Source organism: Equus quagga, chromosome 6, assembly GCF_021613505.1.
Source record: "Equus quagga isolate Etosha38 chromosome 6, UCLA_HA_Equagga_1.0, whole genome shotgun sequence".
NCBI classification, from domain to species: domain Eukaryota; kingdom Metazoa; phylum Chordata; class Mammalia; order Perissodactyla; family Equidae; genus Equus; species Equus quagga.
The window spans coordinates 47,087,155-47,108,522 of record NC_060272.1 but is presented as its reverse complement, the minus strand read 5'-3'; the positions used below and the strand labels follow the sequence as shown (position 1 = coordinate 47,108,522).

General features: G+C 36.1%; 1 protein-coding gene across 1 annotated transcript in view; it reads right to left on the bottom strand.

The window, feature by feature from the left end:
* Positions 1 to 21,368, bottom strand: part of DIAPH3 (diaphanous related formin 3) — a 482,479-nt gene that overhangs the window by 227,191 nt on the left and 233,920 nt on the right. Inside the window, exon 20 of the mRNA XM_046664521.1 lies at positions 17,089 to 17,190. Coding sequence (XP_046520477.1) covers positions 17,089 to 17,190 — 102 coding nt within the window. The remainder of the gene's footprint in view (positions 1 to 17,088; positions 17,191 to 21,368) is intronic.

Below are 21,368 nucleotides of genomic sequence, written 5' to 3'. Positions count from 1 at the left end.
TAATATGCTACCTGTAACATAGTAGGTTAAAAGGAAAAGGACTGAAAAGATATACCATGTTATTACTAATCAAAATAAAGCTGGGGTGGCTACATTAATATAACAAAGTAAATTTCAAAAGCATCCAAGTATTTTAAGCTTGGAAGTGACATAATCTCACTTAGTTTTATAATAAGAGGTCACTAGCTGCTATGTGGAAAATAACAATGCATTCAAAACATGAGGCATAGGGCCTGAAACATAGTAGGTAATCAACACATGGCAAATAGAAAAATATACAGTTATGACAGACTGGCCCAGCATCACCATCCTGGACATTTTATCTTTTCTCAACGATATTCTTCTAGAATTAATACCCACACTTTACTCTACTTTAAATTTGGCTTCCCATTGCCATTCATTAACATGTATGAAACAAAAACACCAAAGGCATCGTAATCCCTGCCTGATTTTCAGAATTTAATTTAAAAGAACGATTACAAGAAATCATTAAAATACCATAAACACGATATTTTCATTCAAGAGCTACTTTGGCTAAATCCTCTAAACGTGCAAGCGGTTAATTTATTACATGTTCCAGAATGATCAGTGGACCAGGTAAGGGTTAGCTAGTCACAGAGTAAAAGGGAAAGTTGGAGCTGGACATAGGATTCAAACAAAATATAGAACACAGTCAGATCTTCAGATGTAATTCCAGCCTGTTGACCCTTTTATCTCTATCTCCAGAAGCTGGTCTCACTAACAGACATTAAAGTTTTGGGTGGTACTTGGGGGAGGCAGGGTCGGGAAAGTGGAGGTAAGAGATAATGACACAGAAAAACTCTCTATGTTGCAGATTAGTTTATTCAAAAGTAATGAAGAATGAGAGGGCCTTTTTCCTGCAACATTTGCTAACTAGCTCATATTTTAAAATAACTCTCCCCAGATACTCTTTTATGACAATTCCTTGCTCCGACTTTAATTTCTCCTATGCCATTTTACAAATTCTTGCTCTTTCTCTGATGCCACGGTATTAATGGCAAAGGTGTTTCTGTACTCATTCCAAACCCAGGCCCATTAAGAATGACACCTTGCTGTGTTTCTTAGCATTGATTGTTCACAGCTTTTATTCTGTTTCTACATTAAGACAAATAAAATTCATTCAGGGACTTCTAAAAATAAATCAATGGCCTTTCAGAAACTCATTTGGTGTTTGGGTTCATGCTTCTGTTCAAGCCATTGATTTGGTGGGTGAGTTTTGGGAGCATTCAAATCAAATCACTGTGATACATTTTCAGGCAACTCCTCTGCCCTTCAGTAATAAAGTGTGTCTATTGCTTTGTCCCAAGATGCCGGAAAGGCCAGGTCTGTGGTCTGCATTTCAGACAGAATAGAGAACTATGCGGATACCGACTAAGGTGTGATGAGACAGAGGACGTGTGAAGGTAGGATTCAGACAGGAGACATTAACAAAGGATTAGGGTATAGCTAAGACCCACGATTAGGAAAAATAGGTGGGAATCTGCATTTGAGGGGGGATAAAGTTGATAAAAAAGTAGTCTTTAACTGGCAAGAGAAGTAATTACTAAAGCCAACAGTCAGAATCACGAATGGTTCCAAAGGAGGTTATAAAAATCCAGTAAGAAAATAAGGGGCTAAGAACACAGTAGATATAGCCTCTCTTAATGGAAAAACTGAGAAAAGTAAACAAGGCAAAAAAAGTGCTAAAGTAATAGAATGAGAATAGAATAGAAAACAGACAATTAAGCAATAAAGCAATGGATTGTCATGAAGCTAACTGAACTAGATTTCTCTTAATTACACTCAAAATATAGAATGTTTTAAAAAAACTCTAGGTCAGAACTTAGGAAAAGCATAAACAAAGATAGTGTCAAGGAAATCTATAATACAAAAGCTGCTGGAAGCTTAAATCCTTTCAGAACATACTGGCATTCAATTGATCAGAATGATTTAGGTGCTTTACTGTGGCTAGTGTTCCAAGGGGAGCTACTTACAAAGAAAACATTGATAAAGTAGGATAGAAAGACTCTACTTGCCCATAGCATAAAACTCCAGTAATGTCACATAGTTACTATAGGAAGAAACACATAATGCGACATCAATGAACAAAGAATTGATAGAATAAATACTCGTCCAATCACAGTTTCAGCATAAAGCCACAAACTCTGAAAACTCTTGAACATATTAAAATTTATACTAAATCATGACTATTTAGTGTATAAACATAAGTCAATGCACTATATGTGGTACAGGATACATACATATACACATACACAAAGAGAATAAGATTTTCCTAGCAAATAGGAATTTGGAAAAATTATAATAATACGTCAAATGATTTGGTAGGGGTGATGCTGGTGGTACATAAATTAACACTAACTTTTCACTAAAGGGGGAAAAAAAATCACATTGGCTGTTTCCTAGCCCATCCCTTAAATAAATATAATATGTGGACTTGGATACAAAATTGGCATCCTTGGTAAAGAAAGAAAAATAGCAGTAATAATGGATAATAGCTGAGTTGCAGGACAGGAAACTTGACCCAATGTTAGAGAGAAGAAAACAAACACATTTATCCTTTCAAAAGAGCCAAGTCTGGTATGAAAGATAAGGATGTTTAATGAAACATACAATTCAATACAAAATAAAAATATAAGCTAAGAGGGGGAAAAAACGTCAGACAAGTACTATAACGAACCGAATAAATGCAGGACTAAAACACCGCCACCCTCTGTCCCAGGAGCCACATTGCAAATTAAGTTAAATAAAACTTTATACAATTGCTTCTGGGTATCTCAGAAGTTTTCAAGAGCCCTTATCTTTAGCATCAGAGTTCCAGTTCCCTGTCAACCAGGGGACAAAAAATGAGGGAAAGGCTTCTCAAATGAAGTCAGTGGTCAGGCACAAAGAGTAACGAGCCAGACAAGGCAGTTCACTTTCCAGAAACATCTACACTCACCAGGCTCTTCAAGGAAAGACGGAGGACTTCCCTCCTATTGGGCCGAGTTTCTGAAGATAAAAAATGGTTAGTATTTGGTTTTTGTAAAGAAAAGCCGAGATAGAACTGGTCTTGAGCAAAAACACAAAGTAGGCTCAAGTCTTATCTTTAAAAATCTTTCCCTTTGCATTCATCTGTCTTTTTCCCACCTCCTGTATCCATCCACTTCTTTGCCAGTAGACCAAGGCTCGTGACTAGAAACCACATGATACAGTGGAGACAAAACACAACATGGAAATACGGAGTCAGAAATCCTGCATTTGAATCCTCTTCTATTTATGAGGTGTGAGGCTTCCTGGTTAAGTCACCTAATTCTATAGGAGTTTCAGTTCTTGCAACCCTAAGGGGCTGTTGTGAGGGATCTATCAGATAAATGTATATAAACATACTTTGTGAACTGTACATCACTGTACAAAAGTCAAATAGTGTACCGGTCATGTAATTACTTGGCTGCTCCACAGTTGCTCAATTGGTGCAATACTTATGTCACTGACCTGACACTCCAAAATTAATCTCGCTTCCTGCTCCTGTTATCCAAACTCTCATCTTCTAAGTGTAACAAGTCTCAGATACCATATTAAGAAAATAATCAGACTACACTAACATAGAGCAAGATCTTAATCTCCTCTAGCTTTCCCATTGCATGAGATGATTTACAAGCAGAAGGCTAACCTGCTGTTTTGGAATATCGCATATAGTTAACATGAACTTGTAGAATCTTTGTTTTTGTCCTTGAGCACACTTTCTATAATAACCATCAAGCTGTTATTGTATGCAACTGGATGACTTCAATTTCAGGGGATTCCTAAGGTTAAGGTCCTCAGTTGGATTTGGATATACCTAGTCAGAGAGCTAGAAGTAGAAACCTTTTAGCTCATAATTCTGGCTCCAACACATGCAACTAATATAGAAGAGAAGAGTATCCTTATCAGTTTTTCAGTAATTTGAATTCTATTCTGGACAGCTGTTCCCATGAACAGAAAACAAATACTCCAGAATGGTGTCTCAGCATAAGATCTGAGAGTCATGATAATTGATCATAACTGAAATGTTCATCAGTCAGTACTTACCTTTATGTATCACCCCTAACTCATCCCTTTTGCTTCTTTGTAAGGGATTAAAGTATGTATTTAAAAGCCAAAGTGAAAAAATTCTGAAAGAATTAAAAATTGTTCAAAGGGAGCTACTAGTAAGTAATTTTGAGGTGGATGTAATCATTGAGAGAGGAGGGTATTTAAAGGAATGAGAGGAAAGGACAGAATGTAAGATGCTGATTTAAGTGTTAGAAGAAATGAGAAAAGAGCCAGGGAAGTAGTCACACAAGAAGCACATGGGAACCAGAAGAAAGAAAAGCAAGAAAGTGGATAAAGCAAACAGGGTGAAATGCTGCCCCAGGTCGAGAACATACAACATGAGAAATGAAAGGACTTATGTTGGATCTAGAATTATGAGGTTGTCCATAACACTAAGAGAATAACTCTTAAAACAGCAATGGGAGCAAAAGCACATATATAAAATATGCTAGAGGTTCCCAGCACAATGGGAGAGAAAATTCTAACTGTAAAGTAGGAAATGGCTCCAAAGAAAGAAAGTGGGTCCTAAATTTGATCAAGACAGATGAGAAGAAAACATTCAAAATAAAAATATGATGATAATAATAGCAGCTAACATAATTGGGCACTTATTATTGACTACACACATGCATGCTCTCCTTTAAACCTCACCACAACCTAATGAGATAGGTTCTAAATTCACATGCATTTTATAAAGAAAGAAAATTAAATTGAGGAGTGTTAAGAAACTTGTCCAAAGTTTCATAGCCAGTATATGGTAAATTAAGAATTCAAACCGAAATCTGTCTAATTAGACTAGAAGTGCAATAAAGGATTTTTGAAGCAATCTGGAATACCAAGATGAAGTTGTTTTAGCCTCGATTCATGTTTCAATAGTAGGAACATGTTGCATAGTAAGCCTCAGTTAGCCAACAGCTAAATGGTTCCAGCTTTTCAGGATCTAAAATAAATCATAAAGTACCTTAGGGAAAGTTATGTATTCATCACATATTTATTGAGCACTTATTAAATGCGAGATTATTACTCAAGACGTTAGGAATTCACCAATAGATACCAGAGAGAATGATTCCTGCTCTCATGGACATTGTTATGATAGACTAATAGGCAGGTTAATAGACAGAACACAATACAGTAAATGAGAATATGAGTACCTGGGAAAAAATAAGCAGGGAAGAGAGAACGATGTGCTGTGGGCAACTGGGCATGCAGTTTTAAACAAAGTTCTCAGAGAAGCCCTCCAGAAGTTGACATACGAACAGAAGACGGAAGGACGTGGGAGCAAGCCATTTGGTTATCTGGAGGAAGCAAGGTCCAAGGAAAGTAAAGAGTAAATATAAAACCCCCAAGAGCAAGTATAAAACCCCCAAGAATGTAATTGGCATGTTTGAAGAACAGAACAGAGGTCATGTGGTTACAGCTAAGTTAGCCAGGGGAGAGTGGTAGAAGATGAGGCAAGAAACACCAAGGCAGTGGCAGATTATGTAGAGCCTTGTCAACCATTGCGAGGACTTAGGATTTTCCTCTCAGGTAAGAAGCCACCAGATGGTTACAGGCAGACACAGAATATTATCTGACTTAAGTCACTAGCTGTTATGTTAAGAACAGACTGTGTTAAAGATAAATTGAGGTAGATATTATTTCTTAATATTATCAAATTCTTTCATACTTTTTACATGTACGTTATATAAAACACAAGCAAAATTCTGTACCTTTTACGTCAAAGTGAAAAACATGGGGAAGATCAAAATAAATCACAGTTGAAAATTCAAACTTTTTGAGAAGCTCATCAGAGTCAGCGACTCAATGAAATAGCATATTATTCTGATCATGCTGTGTTTTTATTAGTTCTAATAAATTAAGGAACTGCACAGTTATTTAATATAGCTGACATTCTACTAATTTCAAGGGAACAAGAGTAACAAAAGCTCATAAGAGAATTCATTCAGAGTTCAATTCCACTTATCCTCCCACTCCACTGAGAACACAATTGGTAGTATGTGAGTGATTTTTCCTCTTAATGGCAGGATTTGATATTACTATTTTGATGTAGATTTGAACTAAATGCACTCAATCCCTTGATTAAACGAGTTATTTTATCAAGAAATAGGCTTGCACACTTTTGGCATTTTAACTTTATCTTAGGTCGTAATATAGGCACAATGCATTTATTATGATGATGTATTAGAGATAACTCCATTTTCTGTCCTACGACAGCAAAAGTAGTTTTTTCTTTCTTTCCACAGACACATATTCTCATGACCAATAGCTTCTTTCCAAAGATCCCTGATGAATTATATCCTACAAATGCCAAACAGCCCTCTCACCCCTGCTCATGCTTCGTATTTGAAACAAACTGCAATAGTGTCATATTATAAAATCACCTTGTACAATTCCCTAGACCAGGGATGGCAATTTTCCTCAGAGAGGTGGTAGCAGCAGAAACAAATAAAACCATGCTGATGATGAGTCCCACTCTAGGGAAAAGACTGAGAAAAACAGTAAGGTTTGCATATTTCCCCTTGCCCTTGACTGCCTCCTGTGTTACATTTCTACTTCACTCCCTAGGTGATCTCATTCAGTCCCATGGCTGTAAATCCCACCTATTGTGGCATTTATCTATTCCTCCAGCCCTGAACTCCCAGCTCACGTCCCAACTGCATGCTTCATAGGTCCACTTGGACGTCTACAGACATTTCAAGTGATCTTCCCTCCCACAAGCTGCTTCTCTTTCAAGTCTTTTCCTCATCTCTGTAAACAGAAACTTCTATCTTTCTAACTGCACAGGCCAAGAACTTTGGAACCATCCTTGACTCCTCTCACCCCCTAAATCCAATCTATGAGGAATCCTGTCTCCTCTACTTTCAAAATATATGCAGACTCTAATGACTTCTCACCAGTGACACTGCCATCAAGTCTGTGAGGCCCCAATTATTTGTCACATTAATAATTAGATCACTGTAATAGCATGTTAACTGGCCATTGGCTTCCATTTATGCCCCCATCCCACAACCTATTCCTCAAATAGCCACCAGAATAATAGATCTAAATCTAAAGCATCAATCTGATTATTTCACTTCTTTGTTTAAAACTCTCTGATGGCTTTTTTAGAGTAAGGTCCACAGGCCTCACACCATGGCTGCAAGTTCCTGGTGGCCTCTCTAATGTTACCTCTACTCTCCCTCCCCCTCATTCACTTTGCCACAGCTACTGGCCTCAACTGTGCCAAACTCACTTGTCGCTCAAAGCCTTGGTGCTTCTGGTCTCCTCTGTCTAGAACATGCTTCCCCAAGATAGTTAGACAGCTAACTAAAGTCACTCAGACTTCTGCTCCAACAGTACCTCTTCAGAGAGGCCCTCCCTAACTATATTAATCACGCACACATATACTACCCTCAGCCCACCACTTCCTGAGGAGTGTTTATTACTTAACATTACATTAAATTTCTGTTTATGTGTATACTGTTACTAAACTCAACTAAAAGGTAGGACCAAGAAGAAGAAAGCGACATGTTTATTGCAGTAAACTCAGAGCCTAGAACAACGCCCAGCTCACAGCAGGTGTTCAATAAATATTTGTCGAATAAATGAATGAATGAGCGAACCTTTGCTGAACCAAGGAGACAAGATATTCAAATAGAATGTATCGGACAGTGGTATAGTTATCAACGTAATCTCAAGGTCTAAGTTCATCCATAAAACATCTGGCAATCCAAGGCCCTGTCACACCAAAAGACTGACACCTACATTAATGGAATAGTTGCTACCTGGAGCCACTTCCCTTAGAATCAACTAATGAGAGTCAAATCAATATCAGAAAGGTACTTAAATATACTCGATCTATCAGCAGTGAAGCCATGTTAAGTCCAACCATCAAAAAGCCTCTAATCTTCTGTGAATTTTAGTATATTCATTTAAATCGATAAATCTGTTACAAATTATTTTATACTACCTGTTAAACACATAAAGAAAAGATGTAAAAGCCCTTTGAAGAGTTTTGTCAATGTCTACCTCCATCGTGTCATGTGTAGGAAAAATTAAGAAATCTGTGAGGAAAATAAGATCTTCAGAGAAAATAATAGGATGTGCAAGGTAAAGATATTTTTCAGCTGACAAGTGATTTTAACTACTTAAACCAACAAAATTTCTAAAAGTTTAAAAATTCAAATGGCATCGTGACTATTTTGACCCAGACTGCTGAAGGAGATGGAAAGCAGAAATCAGACTATAAGCAAATTATGGAAGTATTAAATGTCTGAAGAATTTTAGGCTACAAATCAATGATAAGCAAAAGCAAGCTAAATTAATAAGCCCTGAACTAGGTGAAAGAAAACCCATCTGTGCTAGTGAGCCTATATTAAGTCCTGGAAACTGGTAGAAGCAGATCAAGAAGGTTCCAAAGAAAAGTGACAAGAATAACCGATTAACAGCTGAATGCTTATGATATTAAAACGAGCAGACCTCTAAGATGTAAATAGCTCTGAACACAGTCATAATAGTTTATTATTCTAAACAAATGTCCTCCCTAGGTAGTGAAAGATTTGCAGATGAGATTGCTATCTAAAGCATCATGAAATCTGAGAGATCTTGGACAAGAGGACAGGTACCAAAAAACAACAGAAGACGAACACAACTTCTATTTTCCAGGAGGAGAGACTGGCAAGATTTTTCTCATTGACAGACAAGAGCGAAGATGAATTATTAACGAGAAAAGGAAGTAGTAATTACAAGAAGCCAAAAAGAGTTCTTGAAGAAGAAATTATATCATACTAACTCCATGTCTTTTGTTAAGTTTTAAAGAGATAACTCTGTGAAACATGAGTGATTTTATATCTGGACATTTGCAAAGCATTTGAAATAATCAACACCTAAGGAATGAAAGAAAGACTTGGAGGCATTTAGTCTGGGGCAGCGATGGCTCAGTGGAGATATTCTTTCAGCTTCTTTTCTGAAGGTGTTTCCATAAGCCATGATTCTTACATCAAATCACAATTTCTCCAACACCTTTTAGAAAATAAAACCACTGAATACCAAAAGAAGTACTGTATAGGGTACACTGAGTATTCTCAGACTTAAACAACATGGTCTTCTGAGTTAAAGAAGGATCATTTCCCAAGTCTAACGCTGGTGTGGTATCAGGAGAACAGTCAAATACTGTGACAAGTGTACAAGTTAAGTGGCAGAATCACATAGGATGGTTATGGGTTTTTTTTTTTTTTGGAGGAAGATTAGCCCTGAGCTAACATCTGCCGCCAATCCTCCTCTTTTTGCTGAGGAATACTGGCCCTGAGCTAACATCCATGCCCATCTTCCTCTACTTTCTATGTGGGACACCTACCACAGCATGGCTTGACAAGCAGTGCATAGGTCTGCACCCGGGATCCAAACCGGCGAACCCTAGGCCGCCGAAGCAGAACATGCAAACTTAACCGCTGTGCTACTAGGCCAGCCCCTGTTCTACTTTTTTTTTAAGTGTAAATTCAGACTTTCATGCTCAGAAGCATTGGTTACTTGGTCTACTTTTGAATTGAGCCATTCTCACCTACAGAGAAGTCATTCTCTAGAGATTCATTTTAAGAAAACTTTAAATAATTATCTCAAATACTCATTTTTATTTTAAAAAGTGACTTAAAAAAATATTGGTTTTAGGGAAATGCAAATACTTTATATGATGACACAGTGATAGATATATGTCATTATAACATTTGTCCAAATCCATAGGATGTAGAATACCGAGAGTGAACTCTAATGCAAACTATAGACTTGGGGCGATTATGATGTGCCAATGGAGAGTCATCAATTGTAATAAACGTACCACTCTGGTGAGCGATGTTGATAATATGGAGGCAGTGCATGGCGGGGGGGGAGGGGGAGTGAGTTTATGGGAAATCTCTGTACCTTCCCCCTAATTTTGCTGTGAACCTTAAACTGCCTTAAAAAAAATAAAATCTTAAAAAAATTTTCAAACTTTGTTTTTATTGTTCTTGCTATATATTTTCCCTCCTTTCTGTTCATCTCTTCCTTATTCCATACATTCATTTAGCCAATATCATGTTGCCACTACATGCTGGAAGCTGTGTCATGTGTTGGGAATATAAACACGAGCATGACACACTCCAGCCCATCAAAAAGTTCTGAGCATAAATGAAGACTGACGTGTAAAATAACTCTATATTTAGGATAATAAGAGCCATTTAGAGGTATGGACAGGGCATTATGGTAACAAAGAGGAAGGATACTGGATTTTGTAGGGAATAACAGAAGTGCTAGGGAAAGCATTCCAGAGCAGGCTTTCTCAAAGCAAAAGAAAGGTGAAAGGAAGCGTATTAACAGGCCTGAGCACAGTGCCTACAGAACACAGCAAGTTGTTGAGGAAAGATGAACAGGGGAAAAGTTAGACAAGAAGTAGGAGGGGATGGCAGGAATTGCTTTATTAGAGACCAAATGCTAGGTGGATGGGTAGGAGGGAGCAGATAACAGAGAGGCCTGAGGGAAAAGGAAACATTTTGTGGTGATGGGTATATTCATTACCTTGCATGGTTGTAATCATGTCAAAATGAATCAAGTTCTACATTTTAAATATGTGCATTTTATTGTACACCAATTATACCTCAATGAAGTTGTTGTTTTTTTTTAAAGGCCTAATACTAGTCTAAGAATTTCAACATCCATGTAAAAGTTATGAGGAGCAACTGAAGGATTTTAGGGAGCCAGTGAAAAGGATATTCACTGGCATTTCACTCTTCATTTTACATCTTTACAAGATGTTCCTTATAACTAAAGATTTCATCAATCAATCTGGATTTCCCATGCTCTTATTAGGTACCAAGACAAAGTTTGTCCCAATCCACAGGACACATTCCCATCAGTGAGTAACATGGGTCTTGTGTATCTCAATTCACTTTTAAACCCAAACTTCAAAAACACAAGGTACAGTAGACATCATAAATAAAAGCTGAAAGACGAATGAGAGGCACATGAGAAAAATTGCAAGTATTTACAAAGCAGTAACATACAGATGATATAAGGAGTTCCTATAAACAATAAGGAAAAATATATAATAGGAAAATAAAAGACACTAATAGGCAATACTAAGAAGAAATTTAATAATCAGGAAATATAAAGAAAAAAATCAGCTGAAAAAGGAAAGGTAATATTAAGTATTGGTGATGGTGCAAGAAAAAGAATCTTCAAGTATATTGTTCATAAAAGTGTAAATTGACATGCCTCCTGGAAGGACAATTTGGCAGTAACTATAAAGAATAAAAATAGTTTCTGGTATAGCCATTCAAATTCTGGGACTCTTTCCTAGAGACATAACAATACCCAAAACAGAAGCTAACCTTTATAGTGAGTTTATGATTATAAGATGATTTACACATATTCACTACAGCAATTTATTTAATACTCAGAATAATGAGATGGAGGTAGGCACTATTATTGTCCCTGTGGTAGGCAGAATAATGATTCCCCCAAACATGGCCACAAACTAATCCCTGAAACTTTTGGATATGTTATCTTACATGGCAAAAGGGACTTTGCAGACGTGATTAAACTAAGGATCTTGAGACAGGGAGATTATCCTGGTAGGCCCAACATAATCCCAGTGTCCTTATAAGAGGGGAGGAGAGGGTCAGAAAAGGAGATGCAATGACAAAAGCAGAAGTCAGAGTGATCCTGGACCATGAACAAGGAATACGGGCATCCTCTAGAAACTGGAAAAAGCAAGGAAATAAATTCCCCCTTAGAGCCTTCAGATGGAATACAGCACTGATGGCGTATTTTGGACTTCTGATCTCCAGAATTATAACATAAACTTCTGTTCTTTTAAGCCACTAAGTTTGTGGTAATTTGTTACAGCAGCAATAGGAAACTCATACAGTCCCATTTCATAAAGAAGGAAAGTGATGTACAAAAAAATGAATAACTACCCCGAATCATACAGCTAGTAAGGTCAATCTAGGATTTAAACCCAGAGTCCATGCTCATAACTGCTATATACACTGCCTTCAAATACATATAGAAAGATGTATACAGAATTATTTTTTTAAAACCCAGGGCAAAACAAGAACTAATGATCCCTCACTAAGGGCATGGTTAAAAGAAAAAGTCATAGTACAGACCATGAAATAGCACATAAGATTTCAAAAACAGTGCAGTACATCATGAAAAAAATTTCTGAAATATATTTTATGCTGAAAAGTTACAGAATAATGTATTTTTTAAATGTGCACACGAAATGTGCATACATTTGTAAATACTAAGAAATAGATTTGGGAGTTCAACAAAACGTTAAAAACGATCATTTGTATAGAATGCAATGAGGTAGTGGGAGACAAGGAACTTCCACCTTGTATTCAATAGTTTTATATGTTATTTGAATGTTTTACAACAAGAATATTAGGGTGCATTTTAGAATGAGGCATTTTGAATGCACACAAATATGCATGAACTTCCTACAACATTTTTTGATTAAAAATAATGGAGCCCTCTACTGAACAAAGTTTAAAAGCCCTGCCCTACAGTGACACCAAATGGTGGCAGATCAAAATACAGTACACAAACAGGACATTTGTTCAATTCAATCTTCCTATAAACGTTTGATTCCTTTGAAGAACAGCAGCTTAACAGAATTATACTCAAAAACCTAGAATTTTTAATCAAAGAAAGTCTAGTGCATCAAGTTTAAAATGCAAATTTTAGACCTCTTTTCAAACTTGAGCTAATCTTCTGATCCCATTGAATATTTACATATCTTATTTCTCACACGGTTAAACCATGCCACTGTGAGCACAGTGATTTTACCTAATGGTTTATTGATCAAAGAAACACTGCAAATGTACGAGATGCAGTCATACAACTAAAATCAGGTTCTACTCAATAGCAACCAACCTTTGGTAAATAGGCAATATTTTGGGAGGATGAAAGAGGAGGTATTGGGGCTGAAGAGAGAAGGAAGGAATCCGAGAAAAGAGACAGGCAATTGATTCAATGATTGAGAGTTCCTAAGAAATATGTTTTCATTTCTTAATCATATTGATAGAAAATTAAGTTGAATAAAGCATGAAGCTACTAGGCATGCCAAATAGAAACTGATTTCTCAACAAAAAAAGTTTTGTCCTGGACTGTGCAGGGAAAAGAATATTTCAAATTAAGCATTTCAGTCAGTACTCAGTGTCCTCTGCCCAGAACGTAAACCAACAAATAAAATCAGCATGCTAAGTGGTTCATCCATTTCAAGTCACACAAAATAAGACAGAAATGGACCACCTCCCAGAGCACCCCCCTAAAGTAGCATTTGACCAGAACCCTTAGTCTCTCAGCATTAAATGACAGCTTGTTCAGATTTACTAATGCGTTTCTCCCAGAAAACAGAGGACATATAAATACACTATAATCAGCTACAAAAACAAAAGTCTATAGTATCATTAAACTATTAGGCCCTGAATTCATAGCATTGGATGTCAATTCTAAAAGATACCAGCCCACCCACCACCACGTCACCAGCACAACTAGACTACAACGCAGGGATAGGGCCAGCTCTAGAACACTTTGACAACTGTCCTGCTCAAATCAGCCAGTGCCCAAGTCATAAGGACTACAAGGAGAATTCGTTCAGGACCTTAAGATGCTGAATTACTAGAAATAATAGATCAGTGACTAAACCCTTGGTACCCATAAAAGTATCCAGATCTAGTATTCTCACATTTAAGATTATTTTTTTAGGAATAGAAATAGTATCAACATTAAAGAATTTTGCTTCCAATTTCGAGGGAGAAACAAAAGTGGATACGATAGTCTATTACAGCAAACCTGGAGAGAATATAGATATATCAAATAGTGGTTGAAAGAAACCTTCAAGGACATATGATTTAATGGATATTACCATAATATTTCTGAATAGCACATTTGTATACCACACTGTATGGGACATAGAGGTCTGGAAAGTCGTACGTAAGAAATATACGATAAAAGTAAAACATATTTTTAATTTACATGCTATATCTTATATATTCTAATTGCTCTGTAACTAACACTGGTTACTAACATTTTGGATGTGCTGCTTTTGCACACTGCCTTTCTATTAAAGAGAAAATAACACAAACTAACACCAATGTCCTGGTAGAGCTGCTTTTTATTCATTATTTTACATAATTCTTGTGTACAACTAAAGTTGATTATATAATGCAAACAACTGTAGTGAATTTAGCCATTGTATCAAATTTGGATGTTTGTTTAAACAGAACACACCTTTCTGAGAAATCTGTAATTCACATGAATCAAATTAATGAATTTACATAATTGGATAAAATAAAGTTAAACTGACTGGCAAGTAACAACTGTCAAGTTTTAACTGATTGTTGTTAAAATAAAAACAATGCCAGAAATCATAATATCAGTCTAGAGAGCCTGAAGTTGAAACAGAGCTAAAAGCAAGTTTTTGTATGGTGAAAATTAAATGAAAAGGGAAGCTTTGGCCCTAGCTCAGGGTGGGGAGGAGCAAAGGTTATCCCCAAACTGACTATTCCCCGCATGCAGACTCTGGTGATTTTTCAGGCAGAAATGATGAGTACTTTAAATCTAGGATTAGTTAAAAAGTAAATGTTTTCCTTTAAGATAAAAGTCTTGAAGGAATCTGCAGTTAGTTTGCCTCAAGTTAATTGCCCATCTTGGATGCAAATGTACTTTCATTGTTTCATTGAAAGTAAAACTTAGTGTTATGGAAATCTTACAGAAATATGCATGCCAATTATAATCAATTTCCTAAAACCACCCAATTATTCTATTATTTATATCATGTTGATAAATTGAAAAACATATGACTCCTTATTGAATTAGCAAACTTAAAATGGAGCTTTTATTTCAGAAAGAACAAAAAGTTTCAGGCATTCCACACTGTTCCACACACTCTTTTTGGTAATTCTCAAGTACTGTTTGCAACTTTAAGCAAATTTCCCTTCATTTGGAGGGAGGGAGGAAGGAGTAGGGCGAGCCAGACTGGGAATGGTGAAAAGTTAAAATGGAAAAAGGTAAAGTTGAAGAACGTTACTATTTGACAAAAAAAAGAATGTAAGAAGTTCTCATTTTTCCCTCAACTTACTTTCTCCTTTCTTCACCAAAAAAACTATATTTTAAAGTGTTAGTACCACACAAACCAGAACTTAAAACAATGCGTTCAAGAATCTTCATAATCAACAGATGGTAAAGCACTGTTCATATTGTCCATAGCAGATGTTTTTCAACAGCATTCCTCTTTCCACATTATATTCCATTTGCAGTCAAGTATGAACTGGCATTGAATGTGTGTATTCAAAGTCAAGTTTGAATTGACATGTCCTGAAACAGAAGTGGCCTATCTCTATCTTAAAACCAAAACTATAACCTCTAGCCCTGGTATCTGGAAATATAGTTGTTTTAACTTTCTGACCCCTACAAGTACAATGCTTGTAAATCATAGATCTTTTGATGTAGACTCTAGATTTTCAAAGGAGGGCATAACCTGGCTATTTTAAATAAACCTAAAATATCTGCAAGTTTGAGCTCATTCTTCTGTGACAATCACTAGAATATGGGAATCATCATAAATCTCTTCTGTGATGATATGCAACATAAAAAGTTACTTGTGAAATAGACATTTTCATGTAAGCTTGTGTTTCAGTTGTAATGTGCATGGGAAATATTTCAAAATTATAATTTTACATTTTATGATTCTCATTCAAGACTCAAAAAGGATGGGCAAAAACCAAAACTCTAAGTAGTCTGTGGTTAAAAATTTAATGCAAATTCTCCCTTATTCACTTATTCTCATATGGAAGCCATTGCAAGCAGAGAATCAAATGGGGATCAAAGGAAAAACAAAGTGATAGGTAACAGAAAATAAAGCAAGCAAGGCAAGACAGAAAAAAGAAATTTAAAAAAAGGATAGGAGAAAAGAGTGCCCTGGAGAATTGGATTAAAAAAAAAATGAAAAACATTTTTGTAAAGACAATAAGTTAAAAAGTTGTATAATAAAAATTATAAGACTGCAAATAGGAAACACTGCTTTTTCGTCTTCTGTGTTCTATTCAGAGCTTTGTGAACTTGGGGGCAGGGAGAGGGGGAAGGGGCTGCAGGCAGGGCTGAGTAGAATGGGTTTATGAAGAGACAGGAAGGAGGTTAACAGCAAATGCCTGCAACATGCAAAATACAGTGTGCAGACACAGCCATTTACTGAGCCAACTCAAATTTTCTCAATTATACCAAATACAGCTCCATCACATCCCTGGAGGTCAGTTATAATATAATTGAAGATGAAAGGGAAAAAAATCTTATATAAAAATAAAACAACACTATTTTAAAGTATAGTCATGATGACTCAGTGTAACCAACCTCAAAATGATAATTTAATGATAGGGGGAACAAGCAGGAGAAAGCAAGCTTGATAAAAATCTTAATTTTAAGTTGCAACACAGCTAATATATAACACTGGCAAGTCTTTTCACCTCTTCAGACCTCAACGTCTATAAAACAGGAGGCTGGAAAAAGATGATTATCAAGGTGTCTCAAAGATTTTTTTTAAACGTATTCATTTTTCACCCTCATTGCCAAGAAAGAGACTATATTTCTAATTTCAGAGTCTAAAATATGAGATGAACTGAACTGAGTGATTAGGATGAGAAACTGAAGCTACTTTCACAATATGCTGGAATACAGAGCTCTAGTATAAATCATAAATATACTCTCTAGTCACAAGGAATACAGTTTTCATTTTACATTTTGACATTAAACGGAGAATATAAAAAATCATGTTTATAGTTTTTAAAAGCCCCTTGGACTTAATTTAAGGCTAGAGTTTCAATATATATTTTAAATCAAGAGAATTTCCCATAAATATCCTTAGGTTTAAAAAAAAAGCAAGATGGACATTAAAGGTTTGTGAGTAATAATAATGTGACAAGGTGGGGCATTGTCTTTCCCCTGCTTTTGCACAGTATAAAAAATCCCCTCCAAAGAGAGTTCCCTCTGAGAGACAGTACTCACCACGACAGCAAACTGCTCGGGTTCACATAAGTTGTTATAGTCACTCTTGAACTGAGACAATGAATTTAATTGTTCTTGATCAGGAAGATGCTTTATTAAGTTCTAAAAATTAAAACCAAAAGAAAATATCTTCACTTAATGTGTTTGAGTTCTAGGAAAATTTATCAATAAACTATGGGAAGGAAAGCAGTGAAGAAGTTAATCTGTAGTATTATTTCTAGGTAACCTCCCTTATACTAAGCCATAAGCTACAGTCTCTGCATCTTGAAAGCAATTTCCTCTTCTCTATCCAGAGTTATTATATATTCAAATCAAGCACTACTGAATGTTTATTTGATTAGCTACATAATTGAGAAAGAAGAATTCAACCTATACCAAAGGAACAGCTTTCTCACCTGGATAAATGTGATCAATTACATTTCAGCTTTAAGGAATTAAATGTCAGAAATTTCAGGCAAAGCCAAATATATTTTAACACTTCACTCAGGGGGATAAAAGAAATCATCATATTGCTACTAAAAGGCAAGGGAAAGAATAGAAAAGAAATCAAGGGAATTTTAATGACAGTGCTTGCAAGACCTAACCAACACGATTATGGTTTTAATAATAAAAATGAAGTTCTCTCTAAAACAAAGACAAAGTAAATTTTCTGATGTGAAAGAAAATCTGAAAAGGCATTGAAGACACAGAATGATATACTTTGCAGATAAAAGCATACAAAGAGATCCTTTGGGCTGTAACATCCTTTTGCCTGCAGCATTTGCAGTCCACAAACCACGGGTTCATTTGGTTGTTCTTGCTCCTTTGTCCATGCATAGGCTTTCCCAAATCACACACTTAGACCCAAAAAACCCTCCAATGGAGAAAGACCAAGGGAACACAGAGAATTATGCTTTTCTGTTAAAACAAACGTTTAAACCGTCCCTTGGATAAAGTCTATATGGAACTTCTGTATCAAAATATAATTGACTCTAATAGTGTTATAACAAGTTAGTGTATTGATATTAAAGTTAAGAAAAAAAAAGAGTATTTGGTGCTTACAAACTCAGATTATAGCATCAGTATATTCTCTACAAGCCCAAGGGGCAAGTACAAACTATAATTAAGCCTACATCATGCTATATAAATTTATGGGGGAAAAAAATCCCCCAAAGGTGTTATTAGTTAAAAATGCTGTTAGAGAACATTACATATCAAAGTAGTTAGATCAAAGAACAAGTTTTTAACTCACTGTGTACCTTTGGATAAAAACTTGGTTGACTGGCCAAAAACAAACAAACAAGAAAAAGTGGCAATTTAAGATTATCCCTAAAAAATTATTCACTATTAATGCTACCAACTGAATAAAAACATCACTGATATATGATTTCCCACATAAAATTGCCTGAGACCAAAAGACTTGGTTATGTTTTCTTTTTATCATTCTAGTTGACAACTGGATTATTTGAGTTATTTATTACACTGGGCCTCTGAATGTCTTCAGCATTCTTTTGGATGACCATCAAATCCCTTTGAATATTTTTAGTTAATATATAATTAACTTTTAGACTTTCATCAGAAATTTATTAATTTTTCACTTCGTTATTTCTGCTTCCTAAAGTAATAAAACTATAGTGCTTTGTAAGAGTACAGGCCCAACCTTCCTTTGTCTCTCCCTTTGCCAAGTCTCCCATCCCATCACAAATCCTAAGGTCTTATCAGACTAAACTCGTCATAGCTGCCCCCACACACCCAGCTTTTCCCTCACAGCTCAAGGTATTACTACTGCCAGAATAATTGCTCCTCGCTACATTACCCACACAATCCCTCTGCCCTTTTCTATATCCACACCATATTTAATCTCTCAGTACCCTTCCCTCCACACATTCACACACCTAGCACCTTATCTAGTTCTAAAACAACTTTAATATAGCCATATTTATCTTGCGTTATAATTCTATATGTAAATGTCACCTCCCTTGCCAAACTATAAATTCCAAAAAGGTAAAGTCTACGTCTAATTGAGCCTAATACAATGCCTGTGCAAGGAGGGCACAAGAAAATATTTGCTAAATGAATTAATTAATAGAACCCTGATGTGGGGCCGGGCCAGCCCAGTGCTGTAGTGGTTAAGTTCGCGTCCTCTGCTTTGGCGGACCAGTGCTGTGGGTTCGGATCCCAAGTGTGGACACACACACTGCTCATCAAGCCATGCTGTGGTGGCATCCCATGTACAAAATGGAGGAAGACTGGCACAGATGTTTGCTCTGGTACAATCTTCTTCAAACACAAAGAGGAAGATCGGCAACACATGTCAGTTCAGGGCCAATCTTCCTCACCAAAAAGAAAAAAAGACGACGACGACTGATGTGACAAAGGTAAATGGGTAAAGAATGAGGAGGGAAAATGACATCAAAAATGGCATACTACTGAAATCTTGTTATATATAAATCAATAACCAAATACGCCAAAATAAAATGACAGTGAACAAAGCCAAATTACTAAAATGATAATTATTACAAAGTAATGCTTTTTCCACGCCCTGTTCAAAAAAATAGGAAGTTCTTCATTCTACAATTAGGAACATATTTTTAAAACTAAAAATAGGACTTCAAACAGCATGAAATTCTTCTTTTTAAATGAATATATGAACACTTTGCATATATCCAAAGATTTTTATTTTCATAAAATCGATTTAATATTTATTAAGTGTTGTAGGCAGAATAATGACCCAACCTCCCTCAAGATGTCCAGAACCTATTAAAATATTAGATTTGGTGGCAAAGGGAGTTAAGGTTACAGATGGAATTAAGGTTTCTAAGAGCTGACCTTAAAATAGGGAGATTTTCCTGGATTGTCTGGATGTATCCAATGTAATCACAAATATCCTTAAAAGTAGAACAGGGAAACAGAGCCATAGAGAGAGAGGAAGATATGACTATGAAAGAAAGGAACAGAGACATCCAACATTGCTGGCTTGGGAGATGAAGGGCAGTGTCCACGAGCCAAGGAATGTGGGCAGCCATGAGGAGATAGGAAAGACAGAGAAGCAGACTCTTCCCTAAAACCTGTGGAAAGGAGTGCAAGGCTACCAACACCCTGACTTTAGCACAGTAAAGACCATGCCAGACTTTTGTTCTACAGAAATGTAAGATGATAAATTTGTGTTGGGGCCAGTCCAGTGGCATAGTGGTTAAGTTCACATGCTCCACTTCGGCGGCCTGGGGTTCACAGGTTTTGATCCCAGGCACAGACCTACAACACCACTCATCAAGCCATGCTGTGGCAGCATCCCACATACAAAATAGAGTAAGATTGACACAGATGTTAGCTTAGTGACAATCTTCCTCAAGCAAAAAGAGAAAGGTTGGCAACAGATGTTAGCTCTAGGCCAATCCTCCTAACCAAAAAAATAATAAATAAAAAATAAAAATAAATAAATTCGTGTTACTTTAAGCCACTACATTTGTGGCAAATTGTTATAGAAGTAAGAGAAAACTAATATATGAATAAATTATATGAAGCTGAATGTTCTTTGGACATGTATTTAAAAATGCAAACACTGTTTCCCCACCTCTGTACAACAAAAGCCACACGATCCAAAACATTCATGGATCAAGTTAAAAGCTACTCCATAAACATTTAATAAACGTATTATAAAAAATACAAACATGTATTAAATAGAAAAATTTTCTTTAAGGAATTTGGAATCTATTCCCAACAACAGGGCACATACACAGTCAACAATAAGACAGACAAAAACCTAGGAAAAAGAAACTGCTGGAGAAAAAAATGCTGAAAGAAGAGTGGTTGAATTAGGTGGTTTAGAAGTCTCAGAGACTCACAACAAATCACTAACAGGATTCTATGACCACCATATTAGAAAACAAGATAGGAGAGGCAAAACCAAGAACAACTTTTAAGGATACCATTTATTGATGGACTAAAATGTCTAGAAAAATTTTAATCATTTGTTGAAGAGAGTAAACTGAAGATAATGTTCTCTCACTATATAATTTGTGGTTTGATTCTCCAACTTCAAGTTTACCAAAATACACATTATGGACACCTTATGTGGAATTCAGTGAATAACTCTGGCACCACACTAGGATTCCTTAAATAGCACTGTGAGTAGAAACCATTTAAAAAATCCTCCAGCCTTGTGAATGAATTCAGAATACTACGCAAACAACTTCTAGTATTTATAGGAACACAAATGACTCAAGTAAGAGTTGTTAATAGAGGTAAGTCTAAAGAGAAAACTCCCTCAATTTTCTATACCAAATAATAATACACCTTTA